Source organism: Pan paniscus, chromosome X (assembly GCF_029289425.2).
Source record: "Pan paniscus chromosome X, NHGRI_mPanPan1-v2.0_pri, whole genome shotgun sequence".
Classification (NCBI taxonomy): Eukaryota; Metazoa; Chordata; class Mammalia; order Primates; family Hominidae; genus Pan; species Pan paniscus.
In genome coordinates this window covers 77,175,851-77,194,343 of record NC_073272.2, presented here as the reverse complement: position 1 = coordinate 77,194,343, position 18,493 = coordinate 77,175,851, and the positions used below count along the sequence as shown (strand labels likewise).

The following is an 18,493-nucleotide window of genomic DNA, read 5'->3' as shown; positions in this document are numbered from 1 at the left end:
TAAAAAAAAAGAAAGAAAATAATTAAGAAAAAAATGGATGATTGTGTCTGTACTGAACATGTACAGACTTTTTTCTTGTCATTATTTCCTAAACAATAGAGTATAGCAACTATTTACATAGTATTTGTATTGTGTGAGGCATTATAAGTAATCTGGGGATGATTTAAAGTATATGGGAGGATGTTTATATGTTATATGCAAACACTACATTATTTATATAAGTGACTTGAACTTTCATGGATTTTGGTATCTGTGGAGGTGGGGTGGGTTCTGGAACCAGTCTCCCATAGATACTGAGGCATGACTGTACTTGCCATCATTATAAGGAGTAGTTGTTCCATTTGGTCAGGTTGGCTACATGTGCTAGCAAGTACCCTGTTTCTGTATTGCTGCTACTACCCAGGCAGCATTTTTCTTTCTGGTTTAAGGAGTAATTTCTATTTAGCACATTGGCGTTCTGTTTTTCTACTCTTATAATAAAATGGTTTCAAGAGTGCTTGTAGATGGGTTGCTTTCTTAATTGGGCAAATATTCCCTCTAAAATTATATGTTATTGTTTGACATATTAGCATATCTTTCTAAGAAGCCAACTCAGACTGCATTAGACTTTGATTCCTAGGTTTTATTACATGATTAAAGCAAGGCATTTCGCTCACACTACCTACTACATCCCCTCCATACCTTTTGTTATTTTTTTTTCTGTACAGAGAAGACTATTTTGAAAACTTAAATTGTTCACTTGGTAATGTGATTGCTTCAATTTAAAACCTACCTGGTGTGTTGCAGTGTCTTTTTACCAGTGTACCATATTGTATAGTCATATGAAATACATTGTGTAGATAATTGTGGGTTTAGAAAGGGTAAATATATTTAAGAAAATGTTTTCTTATATGTTTAGTGCCTATTTATTTATGTGTATATTTCAGTTATAAGCAAGGAGAACTTGTAGTTCATTCCTGTTAAATATTTAGATTAATTTTCATTCTCTTTCTTGTTAATTACAGAGGAAAGATTATACAGCATTAACAAAATTCTTGCCTCCAAAACACGAATATGTGTTAGCTGTGAGAATGACTTCTATTCAGTGCAAGCTCTATCAGTACTACTTAGATCACTTAACAGGTAACCAATACACCTTGTTGATTTCATCTTCTCTATAAAGACATTCTTTTTCCAAAGAAGATTATTTCAGTCATCTTACTATGTCTGTTGTTCTTTTTCAGTTTTGCATTTGAATAAAATGGGTATGCTTAAAAGCATAAAATATTTCTAATTAAAACACTGATGCTGTCAAAATTAAAATCAAGAAGCAAATTGATGAAAAAGATATACAGCACATATGAATAATGCCCTTAATTTGTAGAGAGCTTTTATTTCAGAAAAGTTATGAATGTGAATAAATCCATAAAAGAAGATATACAAAATTCCAGAGTATTTTTTTAAAAAGTATTTACCCACATTAATAATAAAAGGTGTATAAGTTAAATTCATGAGTTTTGTTTCTCAGTTATTTAATTAACAAAGGTTGAAGGCAAAAGTAAAATAGAAGGCAAGGCATGTAGTATGCCTAAAATACACCAAAATGCTAACAGAAGTTGTTTTCTAGGTGCTTTTGTTATGAAGACCTTCTAGTTTATTTCTTGTATTTTTCTATGCTTTAAAATAATACAATGAATAGTTTTTGTTTTACCATCAATAAGCTTTGTGTGTGTGTGTGTGTGTCTGTGTCTGTCTGTGCCTGAAGATGTCTGTCTTCACACAACAAAACCTAATCTTTGGACTGGAGTGAGATTTCTTACTTGTTGATCACTTATTCTGGTACCTTTCCCCAAATGATATTACAGATTTAATTAGGAGATACAGGTTAGAGGGTGCTCTTTGGCCAATTGTGAATACAGTAATTGATCAAAAAAATAAAGGAGGATGGAAGTATGTACACACATATTAACATGATAATTATAGCTAAAGTGGTACTCTTTTTTAATAGCAGTGCATCCTAGAGAGTAAAATATGATGGTTCTCAAGAAACATTCTGCTGGGGAAAACAGTGTTTGAATCTTAGTATTTTATGGAACTGCTTTTTTGCTTTTATAAAAGCAATTTTTGTATTGACTTTTGGAAGAAAATCAGTTCCAATAAAGCACACATTTTCATTTGTATATCTGTCAGAAGCTGGTAGATTTACTATACTATTCTGTTTTGAATAATAAAAATTGCAGGCATAATTAACCAAATAGTTATCCCAATGAGAGAGTTGCTGTATAGTTTAAGAGACAGATGTTCAGATCTGTCTTTAATTAATCTCTCAGTAATAAGGAGTAATAAATTTGGTCATTTAATATTTTTTCCTTTTAAAATGTTTTATATTAGGGAAAATGCTCACAATAGTGTTTTCAGGTTTTACAGAATTAGTTGTCTTTAATAACCAATCATAGGCTGAGCATGGTGGTTCATGCCTGTAATCACAGCACTTTGGGAGGCCGAAGTGGGAGGATTACTTGAGCTCAGGAGTTGGGGACTAGCCTGGGCAGCATAGTGAAACCTTATCTCCACGAAAAATCAAAAAATTAGCCAGGTATGGTAATGCACACTTGTAGTCCCAGCTACTTGGGAGGCTGAGGCGGGAGGTTTGCTTGATCCTGAGAGGTCAAGGCTGCAGTGAGACATGATTGTGCCACTGGATTTCAGCCTGGGCAACAGAGCACTACCTTGTCTCAACAACAACAACAACCACCACCACCAATCACAAATGGTAACAGCTCAGGTATAAATGTTAAGCTCTACTCTTTTGAGTTGACCTCATGGAGGTAGATAGAATGATAGATACCCGAATCTGGGAAGTATGTGTGTGTTGAGGGAGGGATAGAGAGAGGTTGGTTAATGGGTACAGACACATAGTTAGATAGAAGGAATAAGTTCTACTGTTTGATAGCAGAATGGGGTGACTGGAGTTAACAACAGTGCATTGTATATTTCAAAATAGCTAGAAGAGAGGACTCGAAATGTTTCCAACATATAAAAATGATAAATACTCAAGGTGATGGATACCCTGAATACCCTGACTTGATCATTGCATATTCTATGCATGTAACACAATATCACATGCACTCCCAAAATATGTAAAAATAATATGTATCAATTTTTAAAAATTTTAAAAAGCACTCTTTTTGAGAGCAATGCAATTATTTAAGAATTTAGGGGGCTTTGCTTTATTCTTTGTGACTATCATTGATAGGAGTAAATATCTAAAGCACTAATTGCCATAGCTAAAATCTAAAAGATATGATTGTTAAATTATCACCTGGTACCGTGAATCTTTAAGTTTTAGGGTGTGGGGTTTTCCCCTTACCAAATGCAATATTACCCATAGAGTAGAATAACCTGAGTTAAATAGCCTCTTTGAAAAACATTCATAAAAGGCCAAGTGGGTTATATGAATGGCTACTCTGTCTTGATTCTCAGTACAAATCTTCACAGTATTTCTCTTGAAATATCACCTGCCTATTTTACTTGCATTTAAAATGTTTGGTATTTTATCTGTTAAATATTCCAGAAATTTTTTGTTTCTACATTAGGCTTTTTTAGACTGTGGTTACTTTTAAGAAGTTCACCCAAATTTTGTTTTTAACATTAGCAGCAGTTTCATGTTAATTTTAGTGATAATTTATAATATTTGCAGAATGAAAGTCCTAAGGGACTGGCTTTTAAAGAACATTGAGGAAATCTAAAATCCTCTTAATTTTTCTTAGTTTTCTTTTTTTCAGTGTAATTCTATGGTTTGCCTTTTATTGTCAGGTATCAGAAGTTTATAATAACATGTAAGCCTCTGCAATTCAGTGAACACTTAAGGTTTTATAAGCATGTAGATACTTAATTTTTTAATAACTAAATATTAGTCTGGCTTTAAACTTAAAATTCACACACTGTCTTATTTTGACAACTGTGCAAAAAATAGAACACAGGAAAAGATAGCCCATGGAATGTGAGAAAATATTGCAAAACATATATCTGATAAGGGATTCACATGCAGAATATAGTTGTCCCTTGGTATATGTGGGGGATTGGTTCTAGGACCTGCCTGTGTATACCAAAATTTGCTCATACACAAATCCCGCAGAACCTGCATATATGAAAAGTCAAACATAGGTTTCACATTCTGTGAATACTGTATTTTCAATCAACATTTGGTTGAAACAAAGTCTGTGTATAAGTGGACCCGTGTGGTTTATACCTTTGGTGTGCAAGGGTCAACTGTATGTAAAGAACTCCTACAACTCAACAACAAAGAAACAGTCTGTTTCAAAAAGAAGCAAAGGATTTGAATAGACATTTCTCTAAAGAAGATATACAAATGGCCAATAAGCACATAAAAAAATGCTCAACATATCTACTCATTAGAGGAATGCAAATCAAAACTACAGTGAGATACCATTTCACACCCATTGTGGTGGCCATTATAAAAAAAAAAAGGAAAATAAGTGCTTATGAGGATGTGGAGAAAGTGGAACCCTGTACATTGCTAGCAGGAATGTCAGATGGTGTGGCTACTATGGAAAAACATTGTAGTAACTCAGAAAGTTAGACATAGAATTACCATTTGATCTAATAGTTCCACTTATAGGTATACCCAGAAGAATTGAAAGCAGGAACTCAAGCAGATACTGGGACACTTATGTTTATAGTTGCATCATTCATAATGGCAAAAAAAGGTGGAAGCAACCCAAATGTCCATTGATGGATGAATGCATAAACAAAATGTGGTATGGACATACTTCAGTGGAATATTAGCCTTATAAAGGGGGGAAATTCTGACATTTGCTACCACATAGATGAAGCTTGAAGACATTAATGCTAAGTGAAATATATCAGACACAAAAAGGCAAATACTGTATACTTCTGCTTAAAGGTACCTAGAGTAGCCAAACTCTATGAGTAGAAAGTAGAATGGTGATTACCGGGTTCTGGGGGACGAAGGGAATGGGAAGTTACTGTTAATGGGTACTAAGTTCTGTTTGGAATGATGAAAAAGTTCTAGAAATAGAGAGTGATGATGTTTGTACAACATTGTGATTATACTTAATGCCACTCAATTGTGTACTTAAAAAGTAGTTAAAACAGTAAATTTTTTATTTTATTTTATTTTTATTTTACTTTAAGTTCTGGGATACATGTGCAGAACGTGCAGGTTTGTTACATAAGTATACATGTGCCATGGTGGTGTGCTGCACCTATCAAGCCATCATCTAGTTTTCAAGCCCCACATGCATTAGGTATTTGTCCTAGTGCTCTTCCTCCCCTTGCCCCTCACCCCCCAACAGGCCCCAGTATGTGATGTGCCCCTCCCTGTGTCCATGTGTTCTCATTTAAAACAGTAAATTTTTAAAATGTATATTTTACCAGAATTTAAAAAGTACCCCCAAATGGAGCACAGTAATATGCTTTTGTCTCTAAAAATGCATGGACCCAAGTGCCACTCTTTAGAGATTGATTCAAAAGGTCTGGAGTAGGGCCGATGCATCTACAGTTTTATGAGCCCTACAGGTGATTTTGATGGACCATCAGCTTAAGAACCATTGCTCCAAATTTTTTTCTTTGGTAAGGGGTGAGCTGAGACCTGAGATGAGTGAACTAGACAAGGGGAACATGGAGAAATGACACTGAAATGTTAACTTTGATGGTTTTCTCTAAGTGGTGGAAATATTAATTCTTTTGTATTTTACTTGTTATATACATTTCTGCAAAATTACAAAATCCAAGAAATATACATATATATAAAACTTCCATAATCAGAAAAATAGTTTAAAGTTTCATTTTGTTTTTAATTGACACATGGTAATTGTACATATTAATGGGCACAGAGTGATATTTTGATACATGTATACATTGTGTAGTGATAAAATTAGGGTAATTTAGCATATCTATCACTTCAAACACTTGTCATTTCTTTGTGGTGAGAACATTCAAAATTCTCTTCTAGCTATTTTTTAAAATTATATTTCTTTTAATTAAAAATATTTATTTAAACATTTTTTATATAGAGAGATGGGGTCTTGCTATGTTGCCCAGGCTCGTCTTGAACTCCTGGGCTCAAGTGATACCCCATCCCAGCCTCCCAAAGTGCTGGGATTACAGGTGTGAGCCACCATGCTCGCATGAAATAGCCTCATCTGGCTGTTTCAATAAGTTATTAAGTTAAATTTAGTGTTTAAAAATATTATGACTAACATTGGAATAGTGTACTTCAAGCTGGGAAAAGAATGTATAATAGTAATTTCCAAATGTGGTTGTACTGTCAGAATCACCATTAAATGCAGAACACTACTAAATTTACAAAGATAAAATGATACTAAGTGTTTCTGAGGCTATAGAGAAATGAGCCCTCTTGATGGTAACATAAATTGGACAGTAATTTGGAAAGGGACGTCAAAATTAATTTCAATTGTATGCTTTTTTCCAAAGGAAATGGTCAGAAATGTATGCAGAGATTTATATTAAAAGATGTTAATCTCAGGGTTTGTTTCAAAACTTAGTTTTCTGGCTACAGAAATAGCAATGTGTGTTCATTGTGAAATATATATGAAATATTGAAAGGCACTAATACAATAAAAACTACCTATAATCTCATAAACTAGAAGTTGGAACTGCTAGTTATTTAATATTTGATATCTTGCTTTCCAGTTTTTAAAATGTATGTGTGACACTTAAATGTCATAAACACACACTACATAAACACACAATACATATACATTGTGTTTATATACTATATATATATATTTATTTATTTATTATTTTTTTAATGGCTGGAATTATATTATCCAGCTTGTGACCTAAAGTGAACTGTTACTTGTTGTGGCATTATTTATAATAATGAAAAATTGAAAATTAACCCAAATCCTCAACTTTTGGGGATAGTTTATATTATGGTATATCACCATAATCTAATACCATGCAGGAAGATACATTAAATATTATAACATGGAATATTGTGTGTTAATATTTAGGAATATATAGAATATATTATGTAATAAAGATGAAATAGTACCCATTTCTGTGAAATAAAAAGGATATGTATGAAAATGCATAGCAAAGTGATCAAAAAGATAATGCCACAAAATATTTTTTAGTGTACACTCTAATATTTTCAAATTAGTAGAATTGTGTTTATAATGTGTATTAAATTACCTCTTCAAATTGGCTCTATCCCCTTCTCTCTGTTTTGATATGACATTTATCAGCTCTTCTGACTCCATCAACCACGTCTCAAGATCTCTTCCACATTCCTGATCATTTTAACTCTGCTGCATTAAGTTAGTATATTCTGACATATCTTCCAGCTAAGTAGTTTTTGTCTTTGGATGTGTGTCTTATGCTATTAAGAGGGATTTAATTGAAATGTAAAACTCAGTGGCTTTCTCCTGAGGTCAGGAACAAAACAAGGATGTCACTTTTGCTTCTTATATTTAACATTTTCTAGAGGTTCTGGCCAGGACAATTATACCAGAAAACTAAAAGTATGCCACAGTGTCATGGAAGGGGTAAAACTATTTCAGTTTGCAGGTGACATGATATTATATAGAGAAAAAATTTATTGTTTTAAGTTTTGTGGGTACATAGTAGGTATATATATATTTATGGGGTACATGAGATATTTTAATGCAGCCATGCAATGCATAGTCACATCAGGGTAAATGAGGTATCCATCTCAAGCATTCATCCTTAAATGACAAACAAGTCATTTATATTATTTTATTTATTTTAAAGTGTAGAGTAAATTATTGTTGCCTGTAGTCACCCTGTTCTATAAAATATTAGCTCTTATTCATTCTACCTAACTATATTTTTGTACCTAATATCCATCTCTCCTTTCCCCCTGCCCTACTACTCTTCGCAGCCTCTATTAACTATTGTTCTACTTTCTATCTCTGTGAGTTCAGTTGTTTTAAATTTTAGCTCCTGGACGGGTATGGTGGCTCACGCCTGTAATCCCAGCACTTTGGGAGGCCAGGGCAGGTGGATGGCTTAAGGGCAGGAGTTCAAGACCAGCCTAGCCAACATGGTGAAACCCTGTCTATAAAAAAAAATACAAAAGTCGTGGTGGCATGTGCCTATAATCCTGGCTACTCAGGAGGCTGAAGCAGGAGAATCGCTTGAATCTGGGAGGCAGAGGCTGCAGCAAGCTTTGATCATGCCACTGCATTCCAGCCTTTGTGACAGAGCTGCCTCAAAACAAAAAACAAAAAACTTAGCTCCCCAAAATAAGTGAGAATATGTAAAATTTGTCTTTCTTGCTGTTTCATGTTGTTTGAAATGACAGGATCTCATTCTCTTTTATGGCTGCATAGTACTCCATTGTGTACATGTACCATATTTTCTTTATTCATTCATCTGTTGATAAACTTTGGGTTGCTTCCAAATCTTGGCTGTTATAAACAGTGCTGCAACAAACATAGGAGTGCCAATCTCTTCAATATACTGATTTTCTTTCTTCTGAGTATATATCCAGCTGTGGGATTGCAGGATCATATGGTAGCTCTATTTTTGCTTTTTTGAGGAACCTCCAAACTTTTCTCCATAGTGGTTGTACTAATTTACATTCCCAACAGCAGTGTATGTGGGTTCCCTTTTCTCCACCTCCTCGCCAGCGTTTGTCTTTTGGATAAAAGCCACTTTAAAGGGTGAGATGATATCTTATTGTAGTTTTGATTAGCATTTCTCAGATGACCAATGATGTTGAGTACCTTTTCTTATACCTATTTTCCATTTGCATGTCTTCTTTTGAGAAATGTCTACTCAGATCTTTTGCCAATTTTTTAATTAGGTTGTTAGAATTTTTTTCCATTTGACTTGTTTCAGCTCCTTATATATTGTGGTCATTAATCCCTTGTCAGATGGGTAGTTTGCAGGTATTTTCTCCCATCCTGTGGGTTGTCTCTTCACTTTGTTGGATTGTATTCTTTGCTATGCAGAAGCTTTTTAACTTGATATGATCCCATCTGTCCATTTTTTTGTGTTGGTTGCTTCTGCTTTTGAGGTATTACTCAAGAAATCTTTGCCCAGTCCAATGTCCTGTAGAGTTTCACCAGTGGTTTCTCTTAGTAATTCCATAGTTTAAGGTATTAGATTTAAGTTTTTAATCCATTTGAATATGATTTTTATATATGGCAATAGATAGGTGTCCAGATTCATTCTTCTGCGTATGGATATCCAGTTTTCCCAGCACCACTTACTGAAGAGACTATCGTTTCCCCAGTGCATGTTCATGGCACCTGTGTAGAGTATGCATTCACTGTAGGTGTGTGAACTTGTTTCTGGGTTAATTATTCTGTTTCATTGGCCTATGTGTCTTTTTTTTTTTTTTTTTGAGACGGAGTCTCGCTCTGTTGCCCAGGCTGGAGTGCAGTGGCGCAATCTCGGCTCACTGCAAGCTCTGCCTCCTGGGTTCACGCCATTCTTCTGCCTCAGCCTCCCAAGTAGCTGGGACTACAGGCACCCGCCACTGTGCTGGACTAATTTTTCGTATTTTTAGTAGAGGCGGGGTTTCACTGTGGTCTCGATCTCCTGACCTCACGATCAGCCTGCCTCGGCCTCCCAAAGTGCTGGGATTACAGGTGTGAGCCACTGTGCCCGGCCGGCCTATGTGTCTTTTTTATGCTAGTACGATGCTGTTTTGATTACAGTAGTTCTATAGTATACTTTGAAGTTATGTAATGTGATTCCTCCAGTTTTGTTCATTTAGCTCAGGATAGCTTTCACTATTCTGGATCTTTCGTGGTTCCTTATAAATTTCAGGATAGTTTTTTCAATTTCTGTGAAGAATATCATTGGTATTTATTTCATAGGGATTGCTTTCAATCTGAAGATTGCTTTAGGTGGTGTGGACATTTTAACAATATTGATTCTTTTGATCCATGAACATGGAATGTCTTTACATTTTTTGGTGTCCTCTTCCATTTCTTGCATCAATGTTTTATATTTTTCATTGTAGAGTTCTTTTACTTCTTTTTTTTTTTTTTTTTTTTTTTTTTGAGACAGAGTCTCTGTCACCCAGGCTGGGGTGCAGTGGTGCGATCTTGGCTCTCTGCAACCTCCACCTCCTGGTTTCAGTGATTCTCATGCCTCAGCCTCCCAAATAGCTGGGATTACACGTGTGCACCACCATGCTCCGCTAATTTTTGTATTTTTAGTAGAGGCAGGGTTTTGTCATGTTGGCCAGCCTGCTCTTGAATTCCTGGCCTCAAGTGATCCACCCGCATTGGTCTCCCAAAGTGCTGGGATTACAGGCATGAGCCACCGTGCCCTGCCTCGCTTCTTAAATTCCTGAATATTTTATTTTATTTGTAGCTATTGTAAATAAGATTACTTTCTTGATTTCTTCAAATTGTTCACTGTTGGCATATAGAAATGCCAATGATTTTTGTATATTGATTTTGTTACTTGCCACTTTACTGAAATTGCTGATCAGTTCGAATAGTTTTTTGGTGGAGTCTTTAGTTTTTTTTCTTTCCCAAATATAAGGTCATGTCATCTGCAAACAAGGATAATTTGACTTCTTCCTTTCCCATTTGTATGCGCTTTATTTCTTTATCTTCTTTGATTACTCTTACTAGGACTTCCAGTATGATGTTGAATAACAGTAGTGAAAGTGGGCATCCTTGTTGTGTTCAAGATCTTAGAGCAAAGACTTTCAGTTTTTTCCCATTCAGTATGATACTAGCTGTCGGTCTGTCGTATATAGCTTTAATATGTTGAAGTATGTTCCTCTGATACCCAGTTTTTTAGGGCTTTTTATTATGAAGGGATGTTGAATATTATCACATGTGCTTCCAGCATGAATTGAAATGATTATATGGTTTTTATCCTTTATTTTGTTGATAATGATGTATCACATTGATTGATTTCCATATATGTGTGTGTGTGTATATTTATATGTGTGTATGTATGTATTTTTGTGTGTGTGAGGGTTTTTTTTTTTTTTTTTGTAGAGATGAGGTCTCTTTATGTTGCCCAGGCTTGTCTTGAACTCCTGGGCTCAAGGGATCCTCCTACTTCGGCCTCCCGAAGTGCTGGGATTACAGGTGTGAGCCATCACACTCAGCTGATTTCCATAAACTGAGCCATCGTTGCATCCCTAGGATAAATCCCACTTGGTCATGATGAATGACCTTTTTAATGTGTTGTTCAATTTGTTTTGCTAGTATTTTGTTGAGGTTTTTTGTATGAATGATCATCAGGAATATTGGCCTGTAGTTTTCTTTTTTTGATGTGTCCTTGTCTGGTTTTGGTATCATTGTAATACTGGTCTCAGAAAGAATTTGGAAGTATTCCTTCTCTATTTTGCAGAATAGTTTGAGGAGGATTGGAATTAGTACTTCTTGGAATGTTTGGTAAAATTCAGCAGTGAAGGTATTAGGTACCTGGCTTTTCATTTTTTAATTTTTCTTTGGGGGGTGGGGTTGGGGCTTTACATGCCATAATATGTTTATTTTATTTTCTTTCATTTTACATTTTCATTTTAGTTTCAGGGGTACATGTGCACATAAATTGGGGTAAATTTACCCATACATGTACCCATGAACCTAAAATGAAAATTCTTTAGGTAAATTGGGGTCTCTAGGTTTTCTTTGCTTTGGAGACTTTTTATTATTACTTTGATCTCATTACTTGTTATTGGTCTGTTCAGGTTTTGGATTTCTTCCTGGTTCAATCTTAGTGGATTGCATGTGTCTAGGAATTTATCCATTTCTTCTAGGTTTTCCAATTTATTGGCATATAGTTGGTCATAGTAGCCTCTAATGGTCATTTAAATTTCTGTGGTATCAGTTTTAATGTCTCCTTTTCCATTTCTGGTTTCATTTATTTGGGTATTCTCTCTTTTTTTTCATAAGTAGTCTGGCTAAAAGTTTGTTGAGTTTGTTTATCTTTTCAAAAAACCAAGTGTTTGTTTCATTGATCTTTTCTACTTTTCTACTTTTAAACTTTTTGATGTGTTGTTGAATTAGGTTAGTTAGTATTTTATTGAGGGTTTTAATACCTATGTTCATCAGTGATATTGGCCTACGGTTTTCTTTTCTTTCAGCATCTTTGTCTGCCTTTGGTATCAGGGTGATGCTTACCTCACAAAAAGAGTTTGGAAGTATTTCCTGTAATTCTGTTTTTTGGAAGAGTTTAAGAATTGGTATTCATGGTTTTTTGAATGTTTGGTAGAATTCAGTTTTGAAGCTATCTGGTTCTGGGTGATTTTTGTTGGGAGGTTTTTTTTTTATTACTACTTATTTCTTTTTCTTAATTCTATTTTTAATTTAATTATTTTCTCTTGTTTTATTTGAGACAGAGTATTGCTCCGTCACCCAGGCTGGAGTGCAGTGGTGCGATCTCAGCTCACTGCAACCTCTGCCTCCCAGGTTCAAGCAGTTCTCCTGCCTCAGCCTCCCAAGTAGCTGGGATTACAGGCGCCCACCACCATGCTTGGCTAATTTTTTGTATTTTTAGTAGAGACAGGGTTTCGCCATGTTGGCCAGGCTGTTCTCGAACTCCTGACCTCAGGTGATCCACCTGCCTTGGCCTCCCAAAGTTCTGGGATTACAGACGTGAGCCATCTTAATTTTATTTGTATAAATTTATGGGGTACATGTGTAATTTTGTTACATGGATATATTATAGTGGTGAAGTCAGGGCTTTTAGTGTATCCACAGAATAATGTACATTCTACCCATTAAGTAGTTTCTCATTCACTCTTCTCGTTTCCCCCGACCCTTCCAAGTCTCCACTCTACATCCATGTGTTCACATTATTTAGCCCCACTTATAAGGGAGAACATGACACTATTTATCTTTCTGTGTCTCAATTGTTTCACTTAAGATAATGGCCTCCAGTTCCATCCATGTTACTGCAGAAGACATGCTTTTGTTCTTTTTTATGGCCAAATAGTATTCCACTGTGTATATATACCACGTGTTCTTTGTTCATCTTTTGATAGACACTTAGGTTGATTTCATAGCTTTGCTATTGTGAATAGTGCTACAATAAACATGTAAGTGCAAGTATCTTTTTTTTTATCTTTTTGATATAATGATTTCTTTCTCTTTTGGTAGATACCTAGTGGGATTGCTGGATCAAATGTTAGTTCTATTTTTAGTTCTTTGAGTAATCTCCGTACTATTTTTCATGGAGTTTGTGCTAATTTACATTCCCACCAATAGTGTAAACATATTCTCTTTCCTCCGCATCTTTGCCAACATTTATTTTTTGACTTTTTAATAATAGCCATTCTAACTGGGGAAGATATGTCATTGTGGTTTTGATTTGCATTTTTCTGACGTTTAGTGATGTTGAGAATTTTTTCATATGCGTTTTGGCCATTTGTTATATCTTCTTTTGAAAAATGTCTATTTATGTCTTTTGCCCACTTTTTAATGGAATTATTTGTTTTGTTTTGTGTTGTTGTTTGAGTTCCTTGTAAATTCTAGATATCAGTCCCCTGTTGGATGTCTAGTTTGGAAATATTTTCTCCCATTCTGCAGATTGTTTGTTCACTCAGTTAATTATTTCTTTTGCTGCTTTTTATTTAAGTCCCATTTGTCTGTTTTTGTTTTAGTTGCTTTGCTTTTGAGGTCGTAGTGATGAATTATTTGCCTAGGCCAATGTCCAGAATGATTTTCTCCAGGTTTACTTTCTCTAGGTTACTTCTCTAGGTTTACTTCTAGTATTTTTATTGTTTCAGCTCTTACATTTAAGTCTTTAATCTATCTTGAGTTGATTTTTGCATATGGTTAGAGATAATGGTCCAGTTTCATTCTTCTGCATATGGGAATCCAATTTTCTTAGAACCATTTATTGAAAAGAGTGTCCTTTCCCCAGTATATGTTTTTATTGACTTTGTCAAAGGTCAGTTGACTGTCAGTATGTGTCTCTATTTCTGTGTTCTGTATTCGGTTCCATTGATCTTTGTGTCTATTTTTATACCAGTACCATGCTGTTTTGGTTACTGTAGCCTTGTAGGGTAATTTGAAGTCAAGTAATGTGATACCTTCAGCTTTGTTCAAGAATTAATATTATTGGCCAGGCACGGTGGCTCACGTCTGTAATCCTAGTACTTTGGGAGGCGGAGGCAGGCGGATCACTTGAGGCCAGGAGTTCAAGACCAACCTGGCCAACATGGCAAAACCCTGTCCCTACTAAAAATACAAAAAAAAAAAAAAAATTAGCCGAGCATGGTGGCAGGCACCTGTAGTCTCAGCTACTCGGGAGGCTGAGGCAGGAGAATGGCTTGAACCTGGGAGGCAGAGATTGCAGTGAGCCGAGATCGCGCCACTGTACTCCAGCCTAGGCAACAAGAGCGAAACTCCATCTAGGAAAAAAAAAAAAATTAATATTATTAAAATGACCATACTACCCAAAGCAATCTACAGATTCAAACCTAACTCTATCAAAATACCAATGTCATTTTTTATAGAATTAGAAAAAACAATCCTAAAAGTCATATGGAACCAAATAAGAGCCCAAGTAGCCTCGGTCTCTTTATTTGTAATTGGTCTGTTGAGGCTATTTCTTTTTTATTCAGTGTTGATATATTGTATGTTTGTAGGAATTTATTTCCTGTAGATTATTCAATTTCTTGGTATATAATTTTTCATACTAGTTCTTTATGATCCTTCTTTATTTCTGAGGCATTGGTTGTAATGTCTTCATGTCTATTTTGTTTATTTGAGTCCTCTCTCTTTTTTCTTAATAGGCTAAGGGTTTGTTGGCTTGGCTTATTTTTTTCAAAAAACCAACTTTTCCCCCTATATCTTATCTCTTATTTGATTTACTAATGCTTTGATCCTTATTTCCTTCCTTCTGCAAGCTTTGGGTTTAGCTTATTCTTTTTCTAGCTCCTAGAGGTATAAAGATAGGTTCCTTATTTGAGATCTTTTTTTGACATAGGCATTTATCATTAAAACATTCCTCTTCTTACTAAAGTATTTTCTTTAACCACATTCAAATGAAATTAGAAACCAATAACTGAAGGAAAGTTTAAAAATTTACAAATACATGTAAATTAAACAACATATATCTAAATAACCAATGGACCAAAGAAGAAATCACAAGGGAAATTAAAAAATGCTTAGAGGTTAATGAAAACAAAAACACAGGGTACTAGAATATGGGATATAACTTAAGTAATACTTAGAGAGAAATGTATGGTGGTAAATACCTGTATTAAAAAAGAAGAAAGATCTCAAATTTATAATCCAACCTTCTACTTTGCAAATTAAACCCAAAACAAGCAGAAGGAAGGAAATAATAAAGAAATGTGAGGAACAGAAAAACAGTAGGGAAAATCATTGAAACCAAAGGTAGGTTCTTTGAAAAGATTAACATAATCGACAAACCTTCCTTCACTTACAAAGTAATGAAAAAAAAAGGCACAGCTAAAATAAGTGCCGACTACAGTGGGTCATGCCTATTAATCCCAGCCTTTCGGGAGGCCAAGGCAGAACGATCCTTTAAAGCTAGGAGTTTAAGAACAGCCTGGTCAACAAAGCGAGACCCTGTCTCTACAAAAAATAAAAAAAAGAATTAGCCAAACCTGGTGGCATGTGCCTGTAGTACCAGCTTTTGGGAGGCTGAGGCAGGCAGATGGCTTGAGCCCGCAGGAGTTCGAGGTTGCAGTAAGCTATGATTGCATCACTGCACTCCAGCCTGGGTGACAGTGTAAGACCCTGTATCAAAAAAACAAAAACAAGAACAGAAAGAAAAATGACCTAAAGTAAGGAATGAAAGAGTATCACTACTAACCTTACAGAAATAAAAAGAATTATAAGTGAATATTGTGAACAGCTGTATGCCAAGAAATTATATACCTCATTTTCATAGCAGTGATTTCTGTTACACAATGGAAATAACCTCTATCAGGCAAAATAATACTCAGCAGATTTTTATGCATTATTAATGTTTCATATCACTACTAAATTTTCTCTCACTCGTGGAGGCAAAATTTGCTAATTATTTAAACAACTTACATAGTTTAAAACCGTGGATAGGAAAATATGTTATTGCTTAAATGCTGTTTTTTCCTTTTAATCAGTTTTGTTCTTTTGCATATTACCTTCTTGATAATTTTATTATATTAATGAAACGTGCATTCATTTTCTTTATGTTTTATAGGAAAATGATAATTCTGTTGAAATTATTCTGGATAGAGCAGAGCTAATATTTACATTTTATACATCAAAAACATAATTTTTGGAAGGTCTTTTTTTTTTTTTTTTAAAGAGACAAAGTTTTGCTCTTTCATCCAGGCGGGAGTGCTGTGGTGCACTCATAGTTCATTGTAACCTCAAACTCCTGGGCTCAAGTGATTCTCCCACTTCAGCCTCCCAAGTATCTAGGGTATCTAGGGCTATAGGTGTGTGCCATCATACCTGGCTAATGTTTTTGTTTTTCTTGGTGGAGACAGAGTCTCGCTGTGTTGTCCAGGCCTGTCTTGAACTCCTGGCCTCAAGCGGTCCTCCTGCCTCGGCCTCCCAAAGTGCTGTGATTACAGGTGTGAGCTACTGTCACTTGCCTAGAAGTAATTTTTTTGAGTGAGCATAGTTGGCGAGAGTCAGTAAAGGACTATCTGCATGGAGCAAAGTTTATTTATAACAGGAGTTTGTAATCTAGGGTCCATGGATAGAATTTAGGGGATTATATGTACCTGGATAAGAAAAAAATTATATACTGATTTCCCTTAACCTCTAGCTAAAGCAGCAGCATTTTTCCCAGTGATGAATAGAGGCAACAATCTATAGTAGTGTTAGTGATAACCATGACTTTGTTACCAATAGAAATCAGAAATATTTTTACGTGTTGTTCCTGATACCTCAAAATCATTTATGTTTATCAATACTTCAGAATTTTAGGTATTTATTAAACCTGTGCATATTTTGTTACTTAATGCATTAATTTTAAAAAGCACATATTTCTATAGTACAAATTCTTTAATATTTTGATAATTTCTATATGATGGGTTTCTTTTGTAATCCTATTTGTTTTATGTGTTTCAAAACGATATTCCAAGAGAATTTATAAGCTTCTCTACACTGCCAAAAGAGTTTATGTCACAAGTAAGATTAAAACTCCTAATCTAGAAACTTGGTTGATATAGACAATTTTTGTGTCTTTAACCATATTTCTTTTGATCAGGTGTGGGCAATAATAGTGAAGGTGGAAGAGGAAAGGCAGGTGCAAAGCTTTTCCAAGATTTTCAGATGTTAAGTAGAATATGGACTCATCCTTGGTGTTTGCAGCTAGACTACATTAGCAAAGAAAATAAGGTAAGTCAGGTAACTTAGTTTAAAAGCATCTATTGGAAGCAGAATAAACTTAGACAAAAAATTGACCTACAGACTGTATATTCAAATTTTCTATTGCTTTGTTCTATTCTATGTCTTATTTCTAATTTCTATATGTCTTGCATGTATTATGATTATAGAAGGAGTGTTAAATGTTATTTTATTGAGCCCATTTTAAAAAACTTTTTATTTTGAAATAATTTTATACTTATAGAAAAGTTGCAAAAATAGTTCTGAGAATTCCCCTATACCTTTGACCCAGTTTCTTCTAATATCAGCATGTTGCATTAGTATAGTAAAGTTATCAAAACTAAGAAATTAACTTTGGTACAATACTATTAACTAAATGGCAGACTTTATTTGGATTTCTTCAATGTTTTTACTTATGTCTTTTTTGTTTTCCATGATCCAATCTAGGACCTCCCGTTGCATTTAGTAAGCATATCTGTCCTGTCTTCTTTGTCTACTAAAATCTGTAATAGTTCCTCAGTCCTTCCTCAGCTCGTGCCAATTAACTTATTCTTAAATGAACATCAATATAATTTCCAGTGTAAGTTGAGATATTCTATTAAAATAGTGGTCATTTTTTTTTCTCTAGGGTTATTTTGATGAAGACAGTATGGATGAATTTATAGCCTCAGATTCTGATGAAACCTCCATGAGTTTAAGCTCCGATGATTATACAAAGTAAATCGAATACTTTTTCGTGCCATCCTGTATTGACAAAGTTAAAACCCCTACTTGCTGATTGACCTCTTATAATTGGCGTTTACATCTTTCCTATGCTTTTCTAACAATCTGAATATGTTTGTTTGTTTGTTTGTTTGTTTTTAGAAAGAAGAAAAAAGGGAAAAAGGGGAAAAAAGATAGTAGCTCAAGTGGAAGTGGCAGTGACAATGATGTTGAAGTGATTAAGGTCTGGAATTCAAGATCTCGGGGAGGTGGTGAAGGAAATGTGGATGAAACAGGAAACAATCCTTCTGTTTCTTTAAAACTGGAAGAAAGTGAGTCTAATGAATGTTGCCTTTATCATGGAACAGTAATTTGGAAAATGTCATGTCGTTAGTCCTTTTTTCAGTCACTTACCTGACTAATTGACTCAAAGGAATCTTTCCTCAATTGATGAGTCTAATCAAGTACTCATAATTACAGTAAATATCTGATGAATCTTTAAT

At 34.7% G+C, this 18,493-nt stretch overlaps 1 protein-coding gene across 9 annotated transcripts in view; it reads left to right on the top strand.

The window, feature by feature from the left end:
• The window catches only part of ATRX (ATRX chromatin remodeler), a 286,622-nt gene that overhangs the window by 174,267 nt on the left and 93,862 nt on the right, over window positions 1-18,493 (top strand). For all 9 annotated transcript variants that reach the window (XM_008978121.6, XM_003824403.6, XM_003824402.6 and 6 more), the window contains 4 exons: window positions 1,005-1,122; window positions 17,170-17,300; window positions 17,917-18,005; window positions 18,153-18,322. In XM_008978121.6, the coding sequence (XP_008976369.3) occupies window positions 1,005-1,122; window positions 17,170-17,300; window positions 17,917-18,005; window positions 18,153-18,322 (508 nt within the window). The remainder of the gene's footprint in view (window positions 1-1,004; window positions 1,123-17,169; window positions 17,301-17,916; window positions 18,006-18,152; window positions 18,323-18,493) is intronic.